Source organism: Lepus europaeus, chromosome 20 (genome assembly GCF_033115175.1).
Source record: "Lepus europaeus isolate LE1 chromosome 20, mLepTim1.pri, whole genome shotgun sequence".
Classification (NCBI taxonomy): Eukaryota; Metazoa; Chordata; class Mammalia; order Lagomorpha; family Leporidae; genus Lepus; species Lepus europaeus.
This window is the reverse complement of record NC_084846.1, coordinates 64,976,665-65,004,349: the sequence shown is the minus strand read 5'-3', so window position 1 is coordinate 65,004,349 and position 27,685 is coordinate 64,976,665. Positions and strand designations below refer to the sequence as shown.

The 27,685-nt window shown below is 51.4% G+C and overlaps 1 protein-coding gene across 1 annotated transcript in view; it reads right to left on the bottom strand.

Moving 5' to 3' along the window:
- Positions 1–24,932, bottom strand: part of ABCA13 (ATP binding cassette subfamily A member 13) — a 329,120-nt gene extending 304,188 nt beyond the window's left edge. The window contains 4 exon segments of the mRNA XM_062178561.1: positions 3,293–3,447; positions 11,128–11,252; positions 12,591–12,684; positions 24,864–24,932. Coding sequence (XP_062034545.1) covers positions 3,293–3,447; positions 11,128–11,252; positions 12,591–12,684; positions 24,864–24,932 — 443 coding nt within the window.
- Positions 24,933–27,685: the final 2,753 nt, after the last annotated feature.

The following is a 27,685-nucleotide window of genomic DNA, read 5'->3' as shown; positions in this document are numbered from 1 at the left end:
AGGTGAACAGTTTGGTGCAAACGTGCTTGGAAATCCTTGCCTAACACTTTTCCCGCCAACATCACAGCAAACTCCACAGGTCCACTTCCAACAGTCACTTCTCAGGAAGCGGACCCCATCCAACCCCCCATGGCGTGGTGACAACCACAGGTGTCCAGAAGCTGGCAAAGCCCCCTGAGGGGCAAATGACCCCCAGCTCCTGTGACAGACAAGACCTCAGGCCCCACTTGGGATGAGATGGGCTTTGAGCCAGGCCGGTGAAGCAACTCCCTACAGCCCCACCACCTGCTGGCCTCAGCTCTCACCTGTTCTCAGACCCAGAACTTCGCTGGAGGAAATTTAAAGTCCTCTCTCCTCCAGTCCCTGGAGCGAATACTGTCCTCTCAAGCCCAGCTCCTACCCCCAGTACCGCCGATCAAACCCGGGGGAAGTGTGTGGAAACACAGCGCACACACCAAGACAGTGCTGGGCGCTCCAGTTACCGCCAATCAAACCCGGGGGAAGTGTGTGAAAACACAGCGCACACTAAGACAGTGCTGGACGCTCCAGTTACCGCCGATCACACCCGGGGGAAGTGTGTGAAAACACAGCGCACACTAAGACAGTGCTGGGCGCTCCAGTTACCGCCGATCACACCCGGGGGAAGTGTGTGAAAACACAGCGCGCACACTAAGACAGTGCTGGGCGCTCCAGTTACCGCCGATCACATCCGGGGGAAGTGTGTGAAAACACAGCGCACACACCAAGACAGTGCTGGACGCTCCAGTTACCGCCGATCACACCCGGGGGAAGTGTGTGAAAACACAGCGCACACACTAAGACAGTGCTGGACGCTCCAGTTACCGCCGATCACACCCGGGGGAAGTGTGTGAAAACACAGCGCACACACTAAGACAGTGCTGGACGCTCAAGCACGGGCCTCTGCAGTCTAACTTGACAGCTGCTCAGATACTTACTGTTGGACCGGAACCGCGAGGAGAGCCTGCAACAGAGAAGATTCGGGAAACATCAGTGCAGACACCAACCCAGAGGCATGGGCTGGTGCCGGCTTATGTTCAAGTCAACGAACTATCAGAGCCCCAGCCCAAAAGACAAATGAGCCCAAACAGGAGCGCTCATCTGAAGAGACCACCCGGCTGCTTTCCAGGCCACACTGACGCTAAGCAACTTCCTGGGAAAAACCTAACCCGCAAAGCAAACGTCCATGATCAAAGGATGGCGCACTGCTTTCTCAGTCTACTTCCAGCAGGCCTTGTGAGCACTGGGCAGGAGGCAGAGAGGGGAGGGAAAATAAATGAGAAACATAAGCGGGAACCAACAGTGAATTCTGAGTTTTTGGGTTACTTCTGAATCACATGTACCATAGCAATGACTCAAATAGTAAGTCAAAAATAAAGGGGAGATCCACCCCAAAACTGCAGCTCTGGGCAAGCATTCGCTGTGGCTGCTAGGACAACCGCATTTCCGATCAGCGTATCCAGGTTCAAGTCCTGCTCCCAGTTTCAGCTTCCTGCTACTGCACACTCGGAGCCAGCAGGGGATGGCTCAAGTACTCGGGTCCCTGCCACCCACGCGGGAGGCCAGATGGAGCTGCAGGACCCTGGCTGTGGCCTCATCCAACACAACTGCTCCAGGCATTTGGGGAATGAACCAACAGATGGGTGTTTGTGAGCCTGCTCGCTTACTCAAATACATTTTAAAATTTAATTCTTTTTTTTTTTTTTTTGACAGGCAGAGTGGACAGTGAGACAGAGACAGAGAGAAAGGTCTTCCTTTTGCCGTTGGTTCCCCCTCCAACGGCCGCTGCGGCTGGCACACCGCGCTGATCCGATGGCAGGAGCCAGGTGCTTCTCCTGGTCTCCCAAGGGGTGCAGGGCCCAAGCACTTGGGCCATCCTCCACTGCATTCCCTAGCCACAGCAGAGAGCTGGCCTGGAAGAGGGGCAACCGGGACAGGATCGGTGCCCCGACTGTGACTAGAACCTGGTGTGCCGGCGCTGCAAGGCGGAGGATTAGCCTAGTGAGCCGCGGTGCCGGCCTAATTCTTCTTTCAACAGCACATTAAGACTCCAGCTTTCAGGATGGCCCAGCCCTGTCTGTCATGGGTATTTGGGGAGTGAAACAACAGACAGAAGATCTATCAGTCTGTCAAATACATACATAAGTTTTGTTTTCAAAAGAGCTTCATTTTAAATCAAATGTTATAGAAGCATAAAGCCCTTTCAACACAGCCTAATCTGAGATCACCTCTTGGTGCCAGAGGCCACCCTGGTCCCTGCTGGGCACTGGGTCGGAGGCCACGCCCACCCCACCCACCCATGAGAGGCACGCATTTCTCCAAAGAACACCCCACACCAGGCCCCGCCTCTGAGAGCCCCAGCCTCACTCGTCCGCCAGCGCCTCACTCCACCATCTCAGATCTCCATGAGGAGGAAAAGTGACTTGGGAAGAAAAATTTGAGTTGAGCGCTTCTGGTTGTCAGATCTGCCCAATAAAAACAGACGGCATCCAGTGACGCTCGAATTTCAGACAACGTGAACGGCTTTTTGCTGTGTGTATGTGGTGTTTGGGACATAAGTACTCATTGTTTGCTCGACAGCCAGATCTAACGGCAAGGCCTGCATCAGGCGTGGCAGCCATGGCGGGGGCAGAGCTAAGGATAGGACAGGACTGCCACGGGCCGTTAGGAGCTTGCATGGGCAACGCGACTCTGAGACGGAGGACTGGCAGTGGCTGCCCTCCGAGGTGCCAGCTTCTAACTTCCTCTAGCCTAGATTTGGGAGTCGAGGTCCCCTAGAACGTGGATGTTTTTCTAAGAGCAGAAATCGCTTCCCCTTGGAGAACAATCCACCCGGTATCCAGAAGGCGTGTAGTGAAAGCAGCCTTGTCCGGACCAGCTCTTGCCCCCAAGACAGGGAGGCCAGTGCTGCTGGCACGGAAGAATGACTGTCCATGGGCAGAGAGAAGGGGTGCAGAGGGTGGCGGGTGAGTGTGTGGGGAGGATGGGGAAGAGAGAACAGCGGTAGAAGAAACTGAAGAGGAGGAGTATGTGGAGGCTACCTGTGCGGACCAAGCCAGGAGGGCTCGCAGTGCTCCACCTCCAAGGGCAGGAGCCCCAGGACGGGAGGGAAACCCTCCCCACCTGACCACAGGTACCGCCTTTGTCCACTAGAGGGGGCGCCTCCCTAAAACGTACACTGCACACGGATTGCACCTGAATTGGCGATTCTCACAGCCTCCACCCGGCACTCCCTAAGCTGGGTCCAGCAGATAGCCCCACCATCACGAGATACTTGCCTGGGGTCTGGGATCCTTCTGCCCAACGTTTTTGTAAGTGTTCTGCCTTGTCCGTGGTCTCATAGATTCCCTCAGCCAGGTCTTGTATCTCCGTTAAGAAGGGCAGACTTCTGAGCGTCTCACGGTCATCTGCAGCCTGGGACCTGGACAGAGGTCAAGTAAACGAGATAACTACGCCAAGTGGAGCTCTTCCACCGGTCCACGGCTCCGTCACGCTGTCGACGCACTTGGTGCTCGCGCCAGATCTCGGCTCAGCAGGCACCAGTTACACAGCACCCACCCCCGTGAGTGTCTAGGTGACCTAACCTCACCCAAAATGGAAGTCCCCACTCAAGGGCACAGCTCAGAGGAGAAAGTGGTGCTGGGTCTGTTATCTGCAGAGCTCACCCATTTCACACATTTGTGTGTCACCTCATGTTTTATGTATTTGGCACACACAGCACAAGTATCAGGAGTGTAGACGCCCCCTGCGTCAGGAGGTACTGATGGCACCGGGAGGAGACAGGTGCTGTCACAGAGGGCGCCCACGGCAGGCTCCGAGAGGAAGTCCCGTTACACTGAGCAGTGAAATGGCCCAGCTCTGGGAAGCACTGGGGGAGCACGCTCCAGGCAGAGGGAGCTCGTGCAAAGGCCCTGTGACACAAAGAGGTTGAAACGATGGGGCAGTTGTGGGGGAGGGGTGGGGACTGTGTAAGCTGATGGGACTGGATGACGCAGAGCCAGGTACGTGGTGGGCAAGGTTCTGCCACTTAGAGGCTAAGAAGAAAGGTGACCTGCAAGTTCTCGGGAAAGCCAGGCCCCAGCCCCAGGCTCACCTTCCGAGACGGACAGCTAGGGCTCTGGGCAGACCTCCATCCTCCAGCCCGAGGGTCTGAATTCCAAAAGTGAGCATACACACACACAAACACACACACACACACACACCAGTTCCCGCCTCTCTGCTGAGGCCTTCTGCTACAGGCCGGAAGTGACCTCAGAGCGCCAGCGTTTGGGGTGGCGGGTGAGGCGCCCGCACCACAGAACCTGGCTTCCTCCTGGGAGCCGGCGGTGATGGCTCCAACAGCTGGGTCCCTGCCACCCACCTGGAGAACCTGAACTGAATTGTCAGCTCCAGTGGCAGTCATTTGGGGGAGGGGACTGCTCTCTGCCTCTCAAGTGAGTCGATAGAATTAAAATTCCTTTTAAAACGATCTTTAAAACTTTTTTAAAATTAAAAACAAAGAAGTTCTCACACCTGAACTGCTGTCCAAACAGTCCATGAGACCTGAGACTTCGCTGGGAAATCACAGGAGGCTCGGATTAGAGAGGCTGATGTCATTCAAGACCCGTTTCCCCGTAATACTGCACTGTTCTTGTGTGCTTCTAATTATTAAAGTAGCTCAATCTGTTTTCACAAAGGGATTATGGACTATTGTTACCTTGAGAAACATTTACAGCAGAGAAAACTGCGTGGAGAACCCTTGATGAGACCTCAGTGTATGTGGGAAAGATCACATGTAATGTTTATCTGTATCCCAGAGCACCAGGACTCCCAGCGCCGGGACGGCACTTGGGCAGGCAGCCTCCTTGCCGGCCTGGTCTTGTCTTAGACTCCTCTCCTGCAGTGCTTGACCTTGTGAAGGGAAGGAGGGGAGGCAGAATTGAAACGGAGGACAAACAAGAACAGTCCCCTGGGCAGGGCGGACTCAGCTTCTCTCTCGCCCTCTGACCAGGCCCAGGAGTCAGCCTCTCAGAGAGGCAGGAACCAAACATCGCACGCAGACACCGTGAGATTCCACACAGCACCTGGAGGTGCCAGAGGGGGCGGTGGGCAGGGGAAGCCACCGTGCAGGCCCAGCCCCTGCTGCAGAGACATGGCAGGACGGGACACTTTTGCAGCCCAGGGCTGTGAGAACAGGCAAGCAGCATAGAGAATGATCGTCCTACAACTTCCAACGATGACTTACCAGTTTACAGACGGGGACCAGCCATTGCGGTACAGCAGGTTAAGCTGCCTCACTGGACCCCGTATCCCATATCTAAATGCCTGGTATCAACTCCTGCCTCTGCTTCCAACCCAGCGTCTGTTCATGCAGAAGATGGCCCATGTGCTTGGGTCCCTGCCACCCACATGGAGACTCATATGGAGTTCCTGACTCCTGGCTTCCACCCGGCCCTGCCCTGGCTGCTGGAGAATGAACAAGTGAACAAGCAGATGGAAAATCTCCATCACTCTGCTTTTCAATCATTTTAAAGTGACATTCTCTTAAAAAAAAAAAAAAATCCCTGATCTCTAGACCAGAAATAGTGGCTCCGAGTGCTACTGGGACCTCAGGATCTGTCTCGGCCCTGCTTGTCTCTCACCACCCAGCCCTCACAAAGAGCTCCTGGGGCTGGCATCCCGGCACAGCGGGTGACAGCACTTCCTGTGACACTAGCATTCCATATGGGCACTGGTTGGAAGTCCCTTTGCTCCACTTTTGATCCAGCTCCTTGCTAACACACCTGGGAAAGCAGTGGAAGATGGTGCAAGTGCTTGGGCCCCTGCCACTGATGTGGGAGACCGGGACGGAGCTCCTGGCTCCTGGCTTCCACCTGGCCCAGCCCCTGCCATTTGGAGAATGAACTGGTGAATGGAAGATTTGTCTCTGCCTCTCCTTTCTAACTCTGCCTTTAAATAAATCTTAAAAGTGAAGATGACGCTGTGGCACAGCTTAACCATATACCTGCAGTACTGCATCCCATTTGGTACCAGTTAGAGTCCCAACTGCTCCGCTTCCAATCCAGCTCCTTGTTAATGCACCTGGGAAGGCAGTTGAAGATGGCCCAAGTACTTGAGTCCCTGCACCCACATGGAAGACCTGGAAGGCACTCTTCGCTCCAGGTGGGCCCTCCCTGGCCATTGTAGCCACTTGGGGAATGAACCAGCAGCTGGAAGACCCCTCTCTCTCTCTCCTTGGCTCTGCCTTTCAAAAAAGAAACGAACTCCCATGTTTTCAGGGTCAGCTGTGGAAAGGGAGCTGGAGAGGCAGGACCCCAGCCCATAGATTATCCTGGGGTGAGAGACCCCGAGTAACGAGGTGAGGGGGCACAGCAAGACAGCCTCCGTGTCTCACCGTTCCTCATTCTCTCCCGAAAAGCCAGTGGAAGAGCTCGTCCAGCCAACATCGGACAGTCCTCGCCCTGGGTATAAGGAACTCCTGCTTACTGGTCTTGGGTTTTCATTGACAGAACAGTTTTCAGATCTACAACCAATAAAATGATCTTTAGACCATATACTAGAATATTATTCAACAGTAAGAAAGGATGAAGAGCTGGCAGGTGCAACAAGATGGATGGACCCCCAGAGACCCACATTAGTGGAAACACAAGCCAATCTCCTAGGCTGCATGGTCTACGATTCCACCTTTTTTTTTTTTTTTTTTTTTTTTGACAGGCAGATGGATAGTGAGAGAGAGAGAGACAGAGAGAAAGGTCTTCCTTTTTGCCGTTGGTTCACCCTCCAATGGCCACTGTGGCTGGTGCATCGCGCTGATCTGAAGCCAGGAGCCAGGTGCTTCTCCTGGTCTCCCATGGGGTGCAGGGCCCAAGGACTTGGGCCATCCTCCACTGCACTCCCGGGCCACAGCAGAGAGCTGGACTGGAAGAGGAGCAACTGGGATAGAATCCAGCACCCCGACCGGGACTAGAACCCGGTGTGCTGGCGCCGCAAGGCAGAGGATTAGCCTGTTGAGCCACGGCGCCGGCCTGATCCCACTTATCTAACAGCTCAGTTACAGAACTACAGTGGCGTGGAACAGACTAGCGGTAGCTGGGGACAGGGCAGACTGGGGTCAGGGGATCTCAGAATGGAGAAAGACAATGAAAATGGCAATGACTATGAAGTGAGAGTAACTGGAAACAAGTGGGAATTATGGTGAAGAGAACTTTCCAAGGAGCCAACAGTCAAAGACTGAACATCCAAGCCAGGCTGAGTGGTGGGTCACGGGTGCTGCTGACCGAAGTCTGGCACAGACGCTGCCAAGGAGCCCCCTGCGGCGTCAGCCATGGGGATGTGAGGGCAGCTGCCAACAGCACACGAGGACTGGAGGACATATTAGCTCGCTGCTGGGCTTCGCCGTCTACACAGCAGGCAGGAACCCCCGCGCTCGTGAATCCGCCCCTCCGCTGTCCGTGAGGACTCAGGTTTTCACCCGGAATCCTCTCATGAGCACTCAGCAGACTCCCTAGCAAAGCCAGGAACGCGGAAGCTGGGTTCACGGTCATAGCCCCCATCAGATGATACCTGGGATTCTGCCCAAAGGGAACCTCCCCCAGAGGATCATAAAGGCCTCGGAAAACCACAAGACAAACTAACCATGGTCACATTTCCACCTGAAATGAAAACTTCAGGGTTTCTTTAACCAAGACAATCACCACACAAGCAGAAGTGAGTCATTATGGCGTTGAGCGTCAGCTGGGTTCACACGTGACCCAGTATGAAAGCCTGGTGCCCCAGTCTGAAACAAGGCAGGCTGGACGGTGACTTACAGCGTTCATTCCCTATTCCACTTCGCATCTCAGACCTCTGCTGGACCCACTAGACACTAGGAGGCTTCTCGTGTGTGGATCCAAGTCAGAGGCTCTGGGTGCCAAGGAAACATCAACCTGAATTGCATTCTTAAACGTGGCATGAAGAACTCTGATGAAGGCAATTTTATGGTCTGAGTTTCCATAAATTGAAATGAGGATGTTCAAATGGAAGAACAGAAATTTCCTGGCGTCAAATGATACTTTGTGGGGCTAGCGTCATGGCATAGTGGCATTCAAAAGGCTTCCATAGCCTTGGCAGCTCATGTCAAGAACCTCGGGTGGTCACTGACATCATACATTAAGAATGTTGGTAAATTAACAGAAGTCACTGTGCACTAACTCCCCATGCAGGACCTCTGTCCTCAATGAGTTGTATGAGTATTAAGTGTAAAACTAATTCTGTTTTGTGTGTTTGTATGTGTGTGTGCATATGCGTGTAAACTGTTGAAATCTTTACTTAGTAGAGTTGGTCTTCTGTGTACAAAGTTAATTGAAAATGAATCTTAACGGATGGGGCCGGTGCTGTGGTGCAGCTGGTCAACACCCTGGCCTGAAGTGCCGGCATCCCATGTGGGCGCCGATTCGAGATCTGACTGCTCCACTTCCGATCCAGCTCTCTGCTATGGACTAGGAAAGCAGAAAATGGCCCAAGTGCTTGGGCTCCTGTACCCATGTGGCAGACCAGGAAGAAGCTCCTGGCTCCGGATCAGTGCAGTTCCAGCCGTTGTGGCCAATTGGGGAGTAAACCATCAGATGGAAGACCTTTCTCTCTCTGCCTCTCTTCTCTGTAACTTTCAAATAAATAAATCTTTAAAAAAAAAAAAAAGAAAATGAATCTTAATGGGACTGGGAATGTGAGAGGGAGGAGGAGAGCTAGGAATGTAGGGGGGAGGGCAGGTATGGGGGGAAGAACTATAAAGTTGTACTTATGAAATCTGTATTCCTTAAAAAAAGATGCTTTATAACCGTCAAGGCATAGTAAGAATATGCTTGTACTAATCTCCCTTAGCTAGATGCTTCCATGCCATGTGTCAAACAGGAGTGGGTTGGAGCAGCACTGATTCAGGACACTCAGAATGGAAGGGCTGGGGGCCTTGATACAACAGTCTCAGCACGTTAGAATGGGGCTGTCCCTCCCACACCCACCTGGGTGCACCCAGCACCGTGACCTGGCTGAACTGCCTTTCCCAGATGTCACCAACCTCGGACAGTTTGTGAGCACGTCCCCTTGCTTCCCGAGACTGTAACCATTCCCCTTCTTGGAAGACAGTTTTACGTCTGCTGCTGCAAGCCTAAGTCCTGATGAACAGAGGTATTGTCAACGCCCCTGCAGTCGGGGATGTAGAGAAAGGCGCTGTCTTGTAAAGCCTTGGTACACATTTTCAAGACTTTCATTTGTTTCCCAGATCTCAATCCTGATAAGCCCCAAATAAACCTATTTCCTCTTTGTTCTCGGCCAGGAGGATCTTCATTCTGCACATGGTTGTGCTACACATTTTCTGTATTCTCTTTAACAGGAACACTTGAAGTAGGCAATGAGAAAAGAGATTCAGGCCGGCGCCGTGGCTCAACAGGCTAATCCTCTGCCTTGCGGCGCCGGCACACCGGGTTCTAGTCCCGGTCGGGGCACCGATCCTGTCCCGGTTGCCCCTCTTCCAGGCCAGCTCTCTGCTGTGGCCCGGGAGTGCAGTGGAGGATGGCCCAGGTGCTTGGGCTCTGCACCCCATGGGAGACCAGGATAAGCACCTGGCTCCTGCCATCGGAACAGCGCGGTGCGCCGGCCGCAGCGCGCTACCGCGGCGGCCATTGGAGGGTGAACCAACGGCAAAAGGAAGACCTTTCTCTCTGTCTCTCTCTCACTGTCCACTCTGCCTGTCAAAAATAAAAAAAAAAAAAAAGAAAGAAAGAAAAGAGATTCAAAGAGGTTAATCAGAGGCAACAGAGCCCGTATCGCAGGCTGCAAAGTCCCGTTCTTTGCATTGCAATATTGTTGAACTTATTCTGAGTGAAGAGATCGAGTAAAGACAAAGGAAGATGCCGGTACACCTCACTCGTCCAGCTCATCCCTGGAAGATTTAGATTTTCCGTGTGTGGAACAAGAGAACGAGATCAGACTTGACGTGACGTCATCCTACTGCCAAGGGCCCTTCATGTCATGCTTCTACTGTAGCTGTCAAACCACCTGCTGTGATCTGTGTTCCCCTCACTTCACCTGGGCAAGCCAACCTCGAAGATGAGAGCAGGCTGGGAGGGGACCAGGTCATGAGGGCGGAGGATTAGTGCCTTTGAAAAGGACTCAGAGACCTCTTGCACCTTTCCCTGTGTGAAGACAGAGATGCCCTACCCAGGGAGGATCCCCACCAGACATCCGATCCACTGGCTCCTTCACCTCAGACTTCCCAGCCCCTAGGACCATGAGAAACATGTTCCCTGTGAGGCTCCCAGTCTACGGTCTTGTTACAGTAGCCCAAGTGGATGAAGACAGCACCGTCTGTCACTATCACACTTGGCCAAAGTTATCTAGAAAAATTTCACTCAAAGGTCATATAATTAATCACTTGCTTTACACTTCAATACCTTAGATTGTTTAATATAGGACGCTTTTCGTCAGCACAGATGAAGTAGAACCCGGGTCACTCCTAGCTGCTAAATTTGATCCACGGTGATCACCTAGTCCCTTTCCTCTCAGGAAGTTTCCCGAACATCAGACCCTCCAGATCCTCACTGCAGCTCCTCACACGAATGCCTCCTGTTCTTTCTCCTCTTGACCTTCAACGCCAACTCATGCCATCGGCGACCACAGACAAGGCTCAGGAGGAGAGAATCCGAGAATCTGACTGGGGGAGGGGAGGGCGTGGTGACAGAGAAGAGGTGGCTGACACCATTGTCACTGGATCCTAGCTGGGGACAGGGTCCTGGTCAACCACTAGCACAGTTGGAAAAACCCAGTACACAACTCAAAAGAACATGTTGTGGGGAGCATGTGGCCCCAAAATCTAAGGTTGATTAAGCAAGTTTTAACCTCCAAAAACACAACCACATGCAGATTCGCTCCTCAGGGATTAAGCTGTGAATATTAACAGCAGGGGTGAGGTCCCTACCGGAAGCTCACCCTCAGTTCAACTTATCACGCGGGTCTGAACTCAATAAAGCCGATTTTCTGATGACTCACTTGTCTATTTTTTGTGACCTCTGATCTGTCCCACATCAGAGGCTCTATTAAAAGCGTGGTGCCTGTTGATGCAATTTCCCAGGAATTGTAAAACAAATGAGTGTCTCACCTAAAATGCTGTGCCGAGGACTCCACGTAACTGAAGTTCCTGCACCTGGATCCGGTATTACAAAGAAGGCCTTGGACAAAGGGAAGAACGCCCCGGCTGGGCAGATCCCGGGCTTCCAAGTAACCTGGGCACAGATGCAAGGAAGAAATGAGCCTGTGCACCTCCTCCCAAAAGTGAACACCTGTGAGCGTAAGTTGTGATGTGAAATTATATTAACCCATTATTAACAGAGCAGAGGACTCGGTCCAGAAACAAAATTCCTTACACCTGATACCAAATGGCTCTGAGGAGCCACAGCTGCCCGACTCACCAGCTTCCCCACAGATGGAGTGGGGATAGCTCTGACACATCAAGCTCCATGTCCCACTCCAAACAGGCTGTCTCACCACATCCTTGCAATGTCACAGGCAGTGGGAGAATGTGACCATCTTTACAGAATCAGGCTCACCAAGATTAGGCCCCCTGCCGAGGTGGGTGGCAAGATGGAGCATCAACCTGGAGTTGGAATATTTATCTATGCACCCCCAATGATCACCACCAGCACCATTACCATCATAACCACCACCTCATTGGTAAGCTATGAAATGCATCTCCCACCATTTACCTCTTCTTCCACTTTTCCTATTTTTTTTTTCTTGACAGGCAGAGTTAGACAGTGAGAGAGACAGAGACAGAGAGAAAGGTCTTCCTTCCGTTGGTTCACCACCCAAATGGCCACTACCGCCGGTGCTGCACTGATCCAAAGCCAGGAGCCAGGTACTTCCTCCTGGTCTCCCATGTGGGTGCAGGGCCTAGGACTTGGGTCATCCTCCGCTGCCTTCCCGGGCCACAGCAGAGAGCTGGACTGGAAGAGGAGCAACTGGGATAGAATCCAGCACCCCGACCGGGACTAGAACCCAGGGTGCCGGTGCCACAGGCAGAGGATTAGCCTAGTGAGCTGCGGCGCGGGCTCACTCTTCCCATTTTTAACAATACATATACTTACACCTAAAATGAGTCAATCTAATTAGAATAAATCTACCAACAAGATTGAGCAAACATCAGTTCTTAACAGGAAATACCTAACTCATGCTTATTGGCACATACCCTAGATATATTACTACTGTTATAATGGAACCCTAAATAAGAAAGAGTGCTGTCCTTTCTCTACTGGTTTTTAATTTAAAAGGCGATTTAAGGGTCAGGCATTTGTCCCACATTGGGGTGCCTGGTTCAATACCCAACTCTGGCTCCTTTCTCTAGCTTCCTGTTAGTGCGGACCTCAGAAGACAGAAGTGATGGCCCAAGTAATGGGGTCCCTGCCACCCACGTAGGAGACCTGGATTGAACTCCCCACTTCAGCCTGGGCCAGTCCTGGCCGTTGCAGGCATTTAGGAAATCAACCAGAAGGCAGCACTCTAGCTGGCTGGCTTTCTCTACCTCGCAAATAAATGATTTTAAGTGTGTCCAAAGTCAAACTTACAGTTGTCTCTGTGTCTGGGAAGCTCCTGAAAACGAAGTACTGTCAGAATCGTGAACAGGAGACACGGCCAGAAGAATTCAGCAAGGGAAAGGACCTGGAGAAGTGTAAGGACAGCACTTGGACAAGTCGCAAGACACTGCAAATCCCCACCTCCCGAAGACGGTTCACAAGCCAGGCCTCCTTCTAAAGAAGCTCACTGGTGCCCCTCCTCAGTGCCCCAGAACGATCACTGGGGGCAAGGCCCCACTGAGAAGGTCCATTGTCCCCACGTTCAGATCTGGACGGCGTTCACTGCCTTGTCCTTCTCCCGCCAGACCGGACTTCTGCGCCTTTCCTTATCCTGCCCATTTTTATTAATTTTATAATGTCATTAATTATGCAATAACTTCATGCATATTCCCCATAATCCTGCAAGTCAATTATTTTCCCCTAATGTCCTTGATGTACCCGATTTTTTTTTAAGATTTATGTGAAAGGCAGTTCCAGAGAGGCACAGGCGGAGAGAGGTCTTCCATCCACTGGTTCACTCCCCAAATAGCTCCAACAGCTGGAGCTGGGCTGATCTGAAGCCAGGAGCTTCTCCCAGGTCTTCTACATGGGTGCAGAGGTCCAGGGACTTACACCATCTTCCACTGCTTTCCCAGGCCACAGCAGAGAGCTGGATTAGAAGTGGAGCAGCCAGGACTTGAACCAGCACCCATATGGGATGCCAGCACTGCAGGCAGCGGCTTCACCTGCTACACCACAGCACTGGCCCTGACATATCTGACTTTTTCCACTCAAATCGATACTTGGTGGCACCACCCACTACTAACTTACCTTCTCAGTATTCCCCAGCGTTGCTGCCTGTGTTTCTTAACACATGGACTGTAACTCACATGCCAATCCTTCGATCAAGACATCTTTAAATAATTTTTAAATACTTTGAGGTTGAACAAACTCCTAGAACTAAGATGTTTGGAGTCAAACCTCTTGACACAGACTACAGAAGAGCTACCCAAAAACATTGCAATGTTTTATATGACCATGAATTTTCAAAGTTAGAAGAAAAAATTGTTGACTCATTGAATCTATTTAAGAAACACTGTCTGTGAGATCCTGGTGAAAAATAAATCATTCTATTATGATTATACTGTACTTGTTTTTATAATCCTATTGATTTCAGCTCCTATCATTTTACAAATTAGAAGTTTATAGCTAGACACAGAGCAGGTAAGGCACTGAACAGATGCACAAACAGAAATCTAAAATCTTTTAAGTTAAGGATGCTCCATCCAGCACTGAAGATGGCATACGACTGCTTCAGTCTCCAGCTTACGACACTTTGTCCTAACCTCTTCTTTAACCACCCTGGCCACATTCCTCCTATTGGAGCTCTTCCCCATAAGGTGCAGAAGGATTGGAGTAGGACCAGGTGAGTGTGTGTAGCTGAAACTATCAAGACAAAACACAGGCAGAAGCGTGTTTCAGTGGCTGCTCCACTTCCAATCCAGCTCTCTGCTGTGGCCTGGGAAAGCAGTGGAAGATGGTGTAAGTCCCTGGACCTCTGCACCCATGTAGAAGACCTGGGAGAAGCTCCTGGCTTCAGATCAGCCTAGCTCCAGCTGTTGGAGCCATTTGGGGAGTGAACCAGTGGATGGAAGACCTCTCTCCGCCTGTGCCTCTCTGTAACTGCCTTTCACAAAAATCTTAAATAGAAATCACTCTCTCAAATGCACACGAGGAAGTGTTTCCTGTGCCAGAAAGAGCACCATGATGGAAAAAGTCCGATGTTCTGAAACCCAGGGTCTCACATTCTCATCAGAGGCTATAGCTCCAGGGACTGCTCTCCCTCCTGGTTGAGGGATCACCAGCCAACCGTAAAGACGACCACTGTCTTTTAAGTCACTTTGGCCACTCTGCCACAAGTTCACGACTCACTGGAGAGGACAAAATTGGGGGCAAAAATTTTAATAATTCTGGCTCACCATGAATTTCCAAAACTAGAAACTATATTCGTATTAATTATGTTACCATTAAGAATGGAGTTTTGCTTTATTTTATTTATTCATTTTAAATGACATGATAGCTATTTTTAAAGACAATTATAAAAACAGAAAATGGTTTATAGATCCAAGACACATGCAATAACTTTTGATAAACACATTTATGACTAGGAAACTTTAGAAGTACAGAATACAACCATTTTCCCAGGATAGATCGTCCTAATAGTTTTCTTAAGCTATGTAAGTACACATGCATCTGCATAACTAATGTTTTAGGAACCATCTCTACCCCAGGACTTGTGGATGCGCCTCACCTCTTTTAGAGACTATGCAATGCCCTTCTGTAGGATGCAAGTTATTTACCCAATCAGCTCCTGCTAGGGGCCAGTGCTCTCACGAGCTCTCTTTGCCTGTCAGGCTGACTATGTCTACCTGTGAGCTCCTTGGTTTGGACAAGGCTATGGTGTGGCCCCTCCCGGGGACCTGTGCTGGAGTCTCGGTCCTCAGAGTGGCGATGTTAGGAGCTGGGGCCTAGTGGGACACCCAGGCCCGAGCAACCTGCATCAGGGATTAACCGCTCAGTGTTGGTTAGTTCAGGACAAGGTTGCTGCAGGGTGGGGAACGTCCCAGGCCACCTAAGACCCTGGAGATCATTCGGTCCGGCCCTGCCAAGGCAACCACAGGCAGGACTCAAATTCAACCAATTTTCTGTAGGCTAATTTTAAGCTGATAGTTTTGTATGGCCTGTGGATGTTATAACCAAGTGGCTCTTGGAGAGAAGAGGTCCCCTACCCCTGCCATTCACACGTACCCCCACCTGTCCGGTGCTCTCAGCCTCACAAACTGAACTAAGGCAGCTCCCTCTGTTTTTAAGCTCTTTCTTTGTGAGTACCCAGCCTCAGAGAATTTACAACAGAAATGAGAAACAGACCACAACAGTGAGGTATTGTGCTTTCTGAATTACTGAGCATATATGACTTCTAATCTGGACAACTATAATCAAAATACCCTCTTTAAAACCTAAGCCAATGGGGGCCAGCCCTGTGGCATAAAGGGTAAAGCCACCACCTGTGGCTCTGGCATCCCATGTAGGCACCAGGTCGAGTCCCAGCTGTTCCACTTCCAATCCAACTCACTGCCAATGTGCCTGGGAAAACAGTGAAAGATGGCCCAAGGACTCGGACACCTGTACCCACGTGGAAGACCCAGATGAAGCTCCTGGCTTACGCCTGGCCCAGCCCTGGGCATTGCAGCCATTTGAGGAATGAACCAATGGATTAAAGATCTTTCCCTCTGCCTCTCCTCTGTGTCTATCAAATAAACCTTTAAAAAAAAAAATCTAAGCCAGTGAAAATTTACTCCAGTCACACTCAGTAGCACCCAAGATTTAGAAATTCCTAATTTCTAAATTCTAATTTCTAGCTGATGTAATACCAGTAATTTTTCTTTATTAATATTAAGCATTTTTGTATATATAATAATTTCTTCTCCATTAACTCCCTGCTCCTCCAAAAGGTGCCCATTTTTCTATTAAATCGTCTCTTCTCATAGACTTAAATCATTTTTGTTTTTTAAAAGATTCGAGGGGTAGACTTACAGACAGTGAAAGGGAGAGACAGAAAAGTCTTCCTTGGCTGGTTCACTCTGCAAATGGCCGCAACAGCCCTAGCTGTGTCGAGCCAAAGCCAAGAGCCAGGAGCTTCTTCCAGGTCTCCCATGTGGGTACAGGGGCCCAAGCTATGAAAAATCACAAAGCTACCCTCTGGCCATGTGTGCTGAGGTTTCTGTAAAACAGATGAATATGCTTAGCCTTGGGTCCCACCCCAAGACACCCCACAGATCTGTATTTTCCCAGAATCTGGAATATTTGCAAGCTCCAAAATGCGTCTGGTCCCAGCCATTTCAGATAAAGGAGAACCGACCTGTGCTTATCAGCACAGCAACAGAGACGCTCACAGCCCTGGATGAGGTCGTGCGGCTGCGAGGAAGCCCAGGTCCCTGCTCAGGCCCCGGGTGTGCACAGGCCTAGAGCACTCACAGCTCTTGCTCACCCAGCGTGGCCGCCTATAACAGCCAGGTAGGGGAATATCCTGCCAGCTCCCCACCTACCCCACATCCTCGAACGGATCTGTGACGGAAGCTGGAACAAAGCTGAGACCTGCAGAATCAGGAATTTCCCATCCTCCCGACCAAACCTAAATCCGAGTTGAAATCCTCCAAGTGGCCCACGCAGCGTGTGGCTCTGGTTACCACTGAAAACCAAAGATTAAAATGCTTTGGTACAAAAAATAAAATTGTCAGTCAATTGAGGAGGGAGGCGTTAACTTCAGTCATTTTCACTGAAAACTTCCTACAAGTTTAGAATATCAAGGAAGCTGAAGCAAAGCTAAGATTAGTCCCTCATCCTTGTAAACAAAGGACATTATTGCAATAAACAGAAATTCTATTGTGTCTGGGGCACTCAGGGCCCCTGGATGCCAACATCTGAGAAGGGATTTTCCCAGAAGAATTTGAGGTCTGTTAAGTAATGTAAGAAGAGAGTCCTGTGCTCACACAATAGGTTCAAACAAAGCACGAGTCCAGCTAGGAGAGCATCCGGCACTAACAGCCCAATAGTTGCAAACGTCTGCCTACATCCTTGGCCGTCAGGAGCTGGGGCTGCCAAAGAGCTCCAACTAAAGTCCAAAACCCCCTCCCAGGAGCAGCCTTTTGCAAATCTTTGTTAGTTGGATACTGAGAAAAAGAAATGGTCGAAATCTTTTTTCTCCTTTTTTAAATCTTTGGTTTTTTCTTTGTTTAAAAACAATTGCTTTTCCTTCAACATTGATTCATTAAACATTTATTTAGCACTCATTCTGTCAAACACTGACCACAGACTTTGACGTTAGGATGAGTGAGGAATAATTTCTTGAGGACTCAAAGGAGGTAAGCCAATCAAGTCAGAACTCAGAGAGGCAGAATGGTCAACATTTCTGGAAGTCAGGAAGGCCGTTTGTCCAAGACAGCAAACGTGCACGCTCTTCTACTCAAAGACTCACTCAATGGACTTTTGAGAAGGAATCCCGTGGGAAACTACATAAGTATGTACAAAATGAATTATTTCCACTTTGTTCTAATTGCAAAAAAAAAAAAAAAAATCAAACCAAGCATCAAAATTAAGGTATTGATGCAGCATGTCCAGTCACATTTGGAAGAGTTTTTTTTTAAAAAAGTTAAGCAGAAATACACATTTATTTTTGTAAAAAATCTCATTATCGCAGTTGGAGTTGGGAAGATTGAACTTGTGACATAGGAGGCCGTGCCTTTTCTGCCATAGCTGAGGCCCAGTGGACACACAGAAGGACTGGCCATGAGAGTGTCCATCGTACCAAATGCCCCTCCCCAGGAAGGCCGTGTCCTCCAAAATGACTGAGGGAGGGCGGGAAGACAGGGAGCACTCTCTTTATTCATGCTGATTGCAAATCTTACCAAGATACCAACTGAAATAACTTCTAAATCATAATTGTTCTAAATAATTAGCAAGTAATTATGTTGCAAAGGCAAAGAAAACTGAGTCTAATCCTATAAAATATTAGAACACATACAAGCATCAGTGGTTTGAAAAAATGAGATCAGCACAGAAACAGAAATGTAGATCAATGAACTAACAATGGGAAGTTGAAAGCTAGGCTCTATGTTTCAAAACACATGAGAAAGTTCATCTCAAAGAGCTATGAGAGCAATTCAACTATGGCATTAGCCACCAGAATTTGGATTTTAGAATTATAAACTTGGGGCTTGTGCTGTGGCGCAGTGGGTTAACGCCCTGACCTGAAGCGCCGGCATCACATGTGGGTGCCGGTTCTAGTCCTGGCCGCTCCTCTTCAAATCTGCACTCTGCTATGGCCTGGAAAAGCAGAGCAAGATGGCCCAAGTCCTTGGGCCCCTGCACCTGTGTGGGAGACCTGGAAGAAGCTCCTGGCTCTGAATCGGCACAGCTCCAGCCATTGCGGCCAACTGGAGAGTGAACCATAGGATGGAAGACTCTCTCTGCCTCTCCTCCGTGTAACTGACTTTCAAATAAATAAATTTAAAAAAAAAAAAAAACCACACTCAAAAGTAAATTTAGATTAAAATCCTAAAATAGTGTAGATTTAGTTCTTACAAAAACTAGAAGACAGAATATTCAAATCTTTAGCTGAAGGAAGTACAATTTCCAAAGTTTTGTTAATGACTAATTCCAAAGGAAAAGACAATATCATAAGTTGTACAAGTTAAATCTGAATGCTAAAAATAAGAAAAACTTTTAAAAGGACACTCATAGAAACTCTTGCGGTCACCAGGTTTCTAATGTACAGCTGGAAAAGAAATTGATTTTAGAAGGAGACACAGACATTTAAAGCAAGTTCATTCCATTTCAAAAAAATAAAATTTGAAAAAAAAAAACTAATGGGTGCTATCCTCATGGTTAAGACGTCCACGTTCCGCATCAGTGGAGTGCCCGGTTCAACTCCCAGCTCTGGCTCCTGACTCCAACCTCCTGTTAATGTAGACCCTGGAAGGGGCCAGTGATGACTCAAGTAGCTGTGTTCCTGCCACCCAAGAAGGAGGTCTGCATCAATTCCTGGCCTCTGGCTTCAGCCTGGCCCAGCCCCAGCTGCTGCAGGCATTTGGTGAGTGAACCAGTGGACACAAGCTCTCTCTCTCAAGCAACTTTGAAAGTAAAAATCCCAGAAACAATGCCCCCCACCCCGGTGGTAAAACCAAGGCCTCATCCCTGCCTGGAACTGAAGACGCTCCCGTCTCCACTCCATGCTGTGTTCTGTGGATGCAGAATTCTAGGCTGCGCCAGGGACCATGCCGCAGACGGCCCTGTGCTAACGTCTCCCGACGGGGCCACACTCAAGGACTCCTGCTGTCTGGTGGCACTTTGTCCCAGCTCACCCACTCCCACCCTCCAGCACGGTCAGGCACTGCATGCTAAGGGCTGGCCACTGGAGGAAGCTGCGAGGGGCGCCATGGGCTCCTGACAACCCTGAGCCTCCACCAGACAGAACTGCCTCTCAGGCAGGCTCTGTGGCCCGCCTGGAAGACACCCGAGCCAGTCACTCGCCTCCCTGGCCTCGGTTTCCTGCATCTGAGAAGTGGGAAGAAGTCCTGTCTTGCAGGGTGGTGGGGTAGACTATGACACACAGGATCCTGACATAAAGCTCACGATGGCAGAGACAGAGGACTCTGGGGCCCCGTGGGACGGGTCAGGGCCCACAGCAAGCACAGCCCATGAGGTCACTTCCACCTGGGGCTTCTGTAGCATCCCTTTGAGGATAGATGCTCAGCCTGGGAGGGGCATGGTGCCTCCCACTGCTTCTCATCTCTGTGGAAGCACCATTCTCCAAAGATGTGGGAGCTGGGACAACCAGGCATGAGCTCCAAGAGCCCAAGTCTCGAGGCTGAAGGACGGTGACAGGTGCTGGTAGGGTGGGACAAGGGAGCAGGAGGAAGGTGGGTAGGGTACATATGCAAGCCAGCAGCCTGGCACGGGACAGCTCCCGTGAGCCAGGCCAGGCCAGCAGCGTCCCATGGGGCAGGCAGCCAGGGGAGGAAGCATTCCAAACAGGTACAGAGCCCAGAGAGCGAGGGTGCACACGGGTACAGAACGCAGATTCCTTGGAAGGAACCCTCAGAATCCCGAGCTAACACACGTGCCCTTCAGTCTGGCCCGTTTCCAATAAGCAGCCGCCACCTCCAACTCAGCGTCCCGACAGCCTTAAGGTTGCCCTTGCTGCCGGCCTGTCTATCAGAGTGTGCGGGCTTAAAAACTTTGTCGTTGAAAAAGTGAGGACTTTCTGGGCCCAGGTGAATAGCTGCCAGGGAATTCCTGGGCTTCCCCCACAATACCCACACTCACAAGGAGAAGTAAAGCCTCGTGGGCAGACAGGGCCTCTGTTCCGTTCTCACTTTCACACAAGCCACATCTCCCCACCGTCCTAAGTAGAATCTCCCGACCTGGGCCCAGCCCTTTCACCATCTTGTAGTTTCCTCTCCTAAATACTGGAAACAATTTCAGTGAATGGGTAACGTGGAACTCCTGCCCCTCACCCTGACAGTCAAGTTGGGAAAGAAACCAGATGCTGGCCGGAGCCGCGGCTCAATAGGCTAATCCTCCACCTGCGGCGCCGGCACACCAGGCTCTAGTCCCGGTTGCTCCTCTTCCAGTCCAGCTCTCTGCTGTGGCCTGGGAGTGCAGTGGAGGATGGCCCAAGTGCTTGGGCCCTGCACCCCATGGGAGACCAGGAGAAGCACCTGGCTCCCGGCTTCAGATCAGCGCGGTGCGCTGGCTGCAGCACGCCAGCCACAGCAGCTATTGGAGGATAAACCAACGGTAAAGGAAGGCCTTTCTGTCTCTCTCTGTCCACTCTGCTTGTCAAAAAAAAAAAAAGAAAAGAAAAGAAAAGAAAGAAAGAAAACACATGCCTGGTTTTCACTACCTAGGCGATGTCCTGGGTCCTGGCCCGGCCTTTCCGACACCTGCCCCACCGTGGCCTGACCCCACAGAGGGGGCACACGCCACACACAGCGCCCACCCAGCTCCTAGCAGCTCCCCGCTGCCCTCCAGAGTGGTTTTCTTGTCTGCTCGTTGATTTCACTGCTGCTGCTTGGAGGGAAAGGCAGGAGAGTGAGGCCATCAAAATGGCAGCCAAGGCCCTGCTGGTGCCAAGATGACAAAGGAAAAAGGAAATCAGCTGTCTGGCGGGGGCAGCCCGAGCTCCAGACACGGAAGGGAGTAGTTCTCAATCGGCAGATCTCTGCACCGCTCTTCCGAGCTCACCACTGAGTAACCTGAGGCAGCCCCGGCCCAAAGCGGCCTCACAGAGCCCGGGCAGTTCCCTCCTGGGGCCCGGGGCAGGTGGCCCAACCCCAAGAAGCCCACAGGCTCCAGGTTTCACATTCACAACCTTGTCTTCTCTCCCAGGCAACAGGGAGTTGCAACCTGTCCAGTTCCATCAGCAAGCCCTGGAGTCACGGCCTCCCATTATATCACGGAGCCGCCAGCATCTGCCCCACCGTACAGCTCCGGTCAGGGCGAGAGAAGCCGGCCCCGGGAGTAGCCCACCGTGGCCTGATCCCAGGAAATGTGCAGTTCCCATGTAATTGCTGGGAACTGAGAACAGCTCCAGGGCCCCACCCAGCCCCGTGACCCCCGGGGCCTCTCACCTCCCATCTCCAGCAGCGCCAGCGTCTGTGGCTGAGCGTGTGTGTGTGTGTGTGTGTGGAGCTCACTGGCCAGGACACCTGGCCCCAGGGCTCCCTCACTGAGGAACACTGTGCACCAGCCCAGGACCACCCTCTGTAGCTGTCAGCCGTGTCTCAGAGCCTGCGTCTTACCCTGCAGCCTTCTAAAGCAAGACTGCAGGGCTGTATGTGTGGGAGGGGTCTGGGGATTCTTCACCTGACCCTGGCCAGAGGGCCTCCCTAGTGAGACGGTGACCAGTATGGTCTCGTCACTTCCATCGGCCTCTCCTGGTCCAGCCCCAGGAGCTTCAGGACAATGATGTCCGTGGATCAAACCATACCCAGTCCCCACCACCAGCCCAAGGCCTCAGAGGCACCAAGCCCCAAAGGCCTGCGGCAGCTTTTGTTAGTGGCACGGGGTCAGTCCTGTCCAGCTGGGGATGGGATGGGGTGAGGGAGCCGTCACGGGGCGAGATTCAGGACAGAATTGGCGTCTCCAGCAGACGCAGGAGATGGGAGTCAGTGTTCCCGAGAAAGGCCACCACTCCGTGACCTGCGGGGCAGGCTGGGAAGCTGTGCCGTTCCCAGTGGGTAGCTCTGGGCGCTGCTCTGGTCAGCAGCAACACACAGGAGCACCCAAAGATGGTCAATTATTTATCAATTAATTATCAATCAGAAGCAATTAGACCAATCACGTTAAGAAGAAAACAGGTAAATAAACATGTAAGTTCACATGCAAAGCCTGGATCCCAGCCCCCGGCCCACAGTTGCTCAGGAACCATCCGTGGGGATGCTCTTGGGGGTACACAACTGCCAGCCACCTTCCCAAGAACCCTTTACACTCACCTTGACCCAGCAGCCGGGCCCCAGGAAACCTGCTCTGGAGACCCACCCAGGACTGAACGCACCCTTCATGTACAACGACCTCATTCCCAAAAGCAGCCGCTGGGAGAACCTTCCTGCCCGACATCAGCAGAGGGTAGAATACATCACATGTGACCAACTAATAAACTAGGATGCATTAAGACTATTAAATAGGATGCTGTGCAGCAAGTTTTACAATGTGAACAGTGCTAGGATTTTAATTATAAGAAAATATTATGTATGCCTAATGACCAAAGAACATAAAAGTATATGAATTAGGATAATGAAATTTTAGAAAGCTTTCTAATTTTTCCTATTTTTATAGTGCTCGTGCATAAATAAAAATCAAGAGGAAGAAAATAAATGACATAGGAGCCGGTGCTGTGGCACAGCAGGTTAATGTCCTGGCCTGAAGCACTGGCATCCCATATGGGCACCAGTTCTAGTCCTGGCTGCTCCTCCTCCGATCCAGCTCTCTGCTATGGCCTGGGATGGCAGTGGAAGATGGCCCAAGTCCTTGGGCCCCTGCACCCATATGGGAGACCCAGATGAAGCTCCTGGCTTCAGATCAGTGCAGCTCCAGCCGTTGTGGCCATCTAGGGAGTGAACCAGCAGATGGAAGACCTCTCTGTCTCTACCTCTCTGTAACTCTTTCAAATAAATAAATCTTTAATTAAAAAAGAAAATAACATTAATAGTTACAAAGACATTATTCTATTTAATTTTTCCTAAGAATAGAATTTTAACATCTATAGCCAAGAAGTAAGTATGACGGGTACTGTTCAGCCTTTCCATTTTTATTGTCCTGTTTGAAATTTCTATAATAAAGCATTTTTAAACGAACTATAATCATGCAAGAGTTTTTAGAAAAATATAAAAACAGACAAGCTCCCCCCATTTTACAAATGGTGCTTGGTTTTCGTCCTCTATATAAACGTCATTTGAGGCCATTTATTCTCTCATCCCACAGTTGATGCCAGCACCTCACTCCCATAATGTGAAGACAGAGGGCTTAAGGGTTATGGCTGGGGAAGAGAAGGAAGCTGTGAAACTAGGTCAGCGTGAAGACATTCGCCCAGAGGGGCCTGGCCTCAGTATTTCCACCGCACTGGCACCGAGACACTCAGTATTCCCACGCGCTGGCACCGAGACACTCAGTATTCCCACCGCACTGGCACCGAGACACGTCAGCACACTCAGCTCCTTCCAGCCCAGCTTTGCAGCCAGACGCCTACAGCCGGCTCACCCCTCCTCTCCCTCGCTACCCGACCACCACCCAGATGTCCGAGGCACCCATTTCTACCACCCCATACAGCTCCAACGCACCTGCCAGCCCCACTGCAAACACATCACAGGTGCTGACCACTTAACCCTTACCCACAAGCCCGCCCTGTGAGGTGGAAAACCCAGGTAGGACAGCTGCCTCTTCTAGTAGCCCAGGAGCAGGGTTGGGCTGTGAATGCCTGGGGTGGGGGGCCTTCAAATTCTACCCCCGGGAACCACTTGTGCCGTGTCTACCATGTAGCTACTGTAAGTGGAGCTGCGACACCACCCTGGGCAAACACAGGGTCGGGTGGTCTGTAGGACGCACCCCCGCCGTGTGCTGCGAATGTCTCATCACGTTTCACGGCTTCTCCCGGCTCTGAGTAGAGCTCCCAGCAGCCACGCAATGAATCCGTCCTTTCTCTGCTCCTTCCACAGACAGCTCTTGAACACCTGCCACGTGCCAGGTGCTGGCCTGGGAGCCGAGGAATACACTGGTGAAGGTGCTCCCGCCAGGATCACCCCCAGGGCTGCAAACTCGGCTTGTGCACTAATGCACGTGATGCCCGGCCCCTTCAGCCAGGTGTTAGCAGTCTGCACAACAAACGCCCGGACACCAGGTAGAGTTCCGATTCCACTTGTTATAATATCTTAGGGTTTTTACAAATAGCCTGTTTCCATGATTTCACACTGGTTATTAGGGTTCAGCTACTTTGCCCTTTAGGGTTCTGGTGTAAAAATAATGCCAGCGGTCCACATCCCCTGCAGTGGGAGCACTTGCACCTGCCAGTACCCCCACCCCCACCCCCACCCCCACCCTCACCCTCACCCCCACCCCCACCCTCACCCCCACCCCCACCCCCACCCTCACCCTCACCCTCACCCTCACCCTCACCCTCCGTCTCCCCAGACCTCCCAGAACTCTCTGGAAGCCCAGGCAAGCACTCACCGGGTGCCGCAGTCTGCAGAGCCAGTTCTTCCAGAGCAGGGCCTGGAACTGGCGCCCAGCATGCCCCATAGCGCTGCTTCCCGCTCTCGGCCAGGAAGCCAGCCTGGAAGGAGGGCACTTATATCTGCGGGCGCAGGCAAATACACGCTGCCTATTGGTCAGTTCCAACAACAGTGGGTGATGCAAGAGAGACTGATTGAAAGAAACAGGCATCAGATGTCCGTCTTGCTCTGCGTCCGCTGAGGAATCTCACCAGCTGTGCTGTGTTGAGGAGGCTTGCGTTACAGGAGGCTGCCCTGGGGCCCTGCGTGGGCACGTGCCCCGGGCGCCCATCCTTGCCCAGAATCCACGCAGCTGGTCAAGGCCCACATTAGCCACGTGCCTCCCATCTCCCTTGAGGTTAATTGGGTGGACTGTTTGCTCCTGTGTCCTGCAGGGTGGGCTCGCCCGCTGCTTCCAAGATGGTTCCTTGTGGTCCTGTGGCAGACCCTGAAGGAAAGGAGATGAAGCAGTATTGGTCTCAGGAAGACGGTGAGATGGTGTCTCAAGGGCCCCTCTGCTGCTGCACCCCCACTTTTCCTCCTCTTTCATTCCCTCAAAGGGACGGGAAACTCTTCAGCCAGCAGGCGAAGCAGAGCGAGGGGCTGGAGGGTGCCTGGGCAGGCGTGGCGGGACTCAGCCAGTGGCCTGCGGCTGCCTCTGACCCAGTGTGATTCCCGCACACCTGAACTCCTTCAACTGGAACGCGGGAGTCAGCAGGGGCGGCTGCTCCATGGCCCTGGGGGTCAGGGCCCCTTGAGTTCCTGTTGCCCCCAGCTGTGGTCAGGAGGATGGCAGGCAGCATGGAGCTTCCACTTCATAAAGCAGCAGTCACAGCTGTGAAGGTTCTACAAACAGCAAGAAAACGGACACAGCTTTTAGCAAAATAATTGGCTCAATTACCCTGTAAACTCACCTTGAGAGAACATGGATTTGCTTTGCTTTGCTTTGACTGTTCGCTACATAACTGGGCGGAGCAGGCTCCGTGCGCACACGTGGGTTTGCCTGCCCCCAGTCTATCGCCTTCCTGTGAGCACAGCTGCCCTGGCTTTCTGTGCAGACCCACTTAGAACATGGCCCATCAGAGGTAATTCCTTCTATTTTTTTTAATTTTTAAGTGCTTATATATTTTACCTGAAAAGCGGAGTAACAGAGAGATCTGCCCTCTGCGGGATCACTCCCCAAATCCCTACAGCAGCCAGGCCTGTGCCAAGTCACAGCCATAAACTCAGAGCTCCATGAACTCTCCCTCAAAGTCATGAACTCAGAAACCTCCCATGTGGGTGGCAGGGCCCAAGCACTTGAAGGAGCAGCTCCCACCAGGGGCCAGCAGGCTCAAGGCCCAAACAGCTGGCGTCTCCTTCCAAGCCTGAAGCCAGCAGAACAAGCTGAGGCCTCGTTTGGAAGCCATCAGACAGGAGAAATTGTCTCTGACTCAGGAGAGAAATCAGTCATGTTGTTCTGCTAAAAAAAATTAGGGAGGGCCATCTTCCATATCCAGCCTACCCACTTAGATGTAATTTCACCCAAAAACCCCACAGAGACACTTGCTGTATGTTGACCCAAACAGCTGGGCACTCCATGGCCAATCACGATGCCACAAGAAATTGCCATCACAAGTCATCCTTGTTAACCTAGCACCCATACACATCTCCTTAAACTATACTTGGGGTGGCACTGTGGTGTAGCGGGTAAAGCTGCTGCCTGCAGTGCCGGCATCCCATAGGGGCACCGGTTTGAGTCCCAGGTTCTCCACTTCCAATCCAGGTCCATGCTATGCCTGGGAAAGCAGCAGAAGATGGCCCAGGCCCTTAGGCCCTGCACCTGGAAGAGCTCTTGGCTTTGGACTGGCACAGCTCTGGTCATTGTGGCCATCTAGGGGGTAGACTAGTGGATGCAAGACCTCTCTCTCTCTCTCTCTCTCTCTCCCTCCCTCCCTCCCTCTGCCTTTCTAATAAATAAATAAATCTTAAGAAAAATAAACAAACTCTACTTATTCTCCAAATAGAGACAATAACAAGCTCTGGTCACACCTGCCCCTTCCTAAGAAGAGAAGGTGGCGTCTCTGCCATCTCTGAATGACAGATCAAGTTCTCCTCCTGAGATCCTGTAATTTAAGAATATTTCAACACTACAGTACAAATGTGATATACCTTTTATGTTTCATGATAAGGAGATAAGACAAGGAAGAAAAATATATTTGCTGTCCACATATACACAAACATTCCTAACACAGTCAGGGTAGTTGCAGAACTCACTCCCACAACAGGGCACCTGCTCGTAGCTGGTATTTATAAACTCCTTCTTCTACTGTCCATTCCGTACTCCCTTTGCCCTCAGCAAGCACCTGTGCTCCCCCTGGTTCTTTCCCTGTGGGTGACACTGGCCCACCGTTCCTGGAGATGTGGGCCATGCACGGTCCTGCATGGGGTGGTCCTCTCCTCCAACCTTAATCACAAGGCTTGGCAACACAGAGTGGCTCTGCAGGATCCCTTTCTCGCCTCCATGGTGGCACAGCATCTAAGGGTCATAGTGACACACTGCCTCTCGTGGGTGGGTGCCACCACCTGACTCTGTCACCCCAGAACCCAGCTACTCCCTCAGCACCTGCAGGTTTCAGTGGAGTGGCTGTGGTTCCCACTGTAAGGCCTGGTCCAAGAGAAAAGCAGCCACAAAGCCCTTCAAGGATATTCATCTCTCTCAGTCACAGGGGAAGGTGTGCTCTGGACCCCCACGGTGGATGAGCAGGTCTTAAATGGTAAATCCACTCTGCTACTTCAATC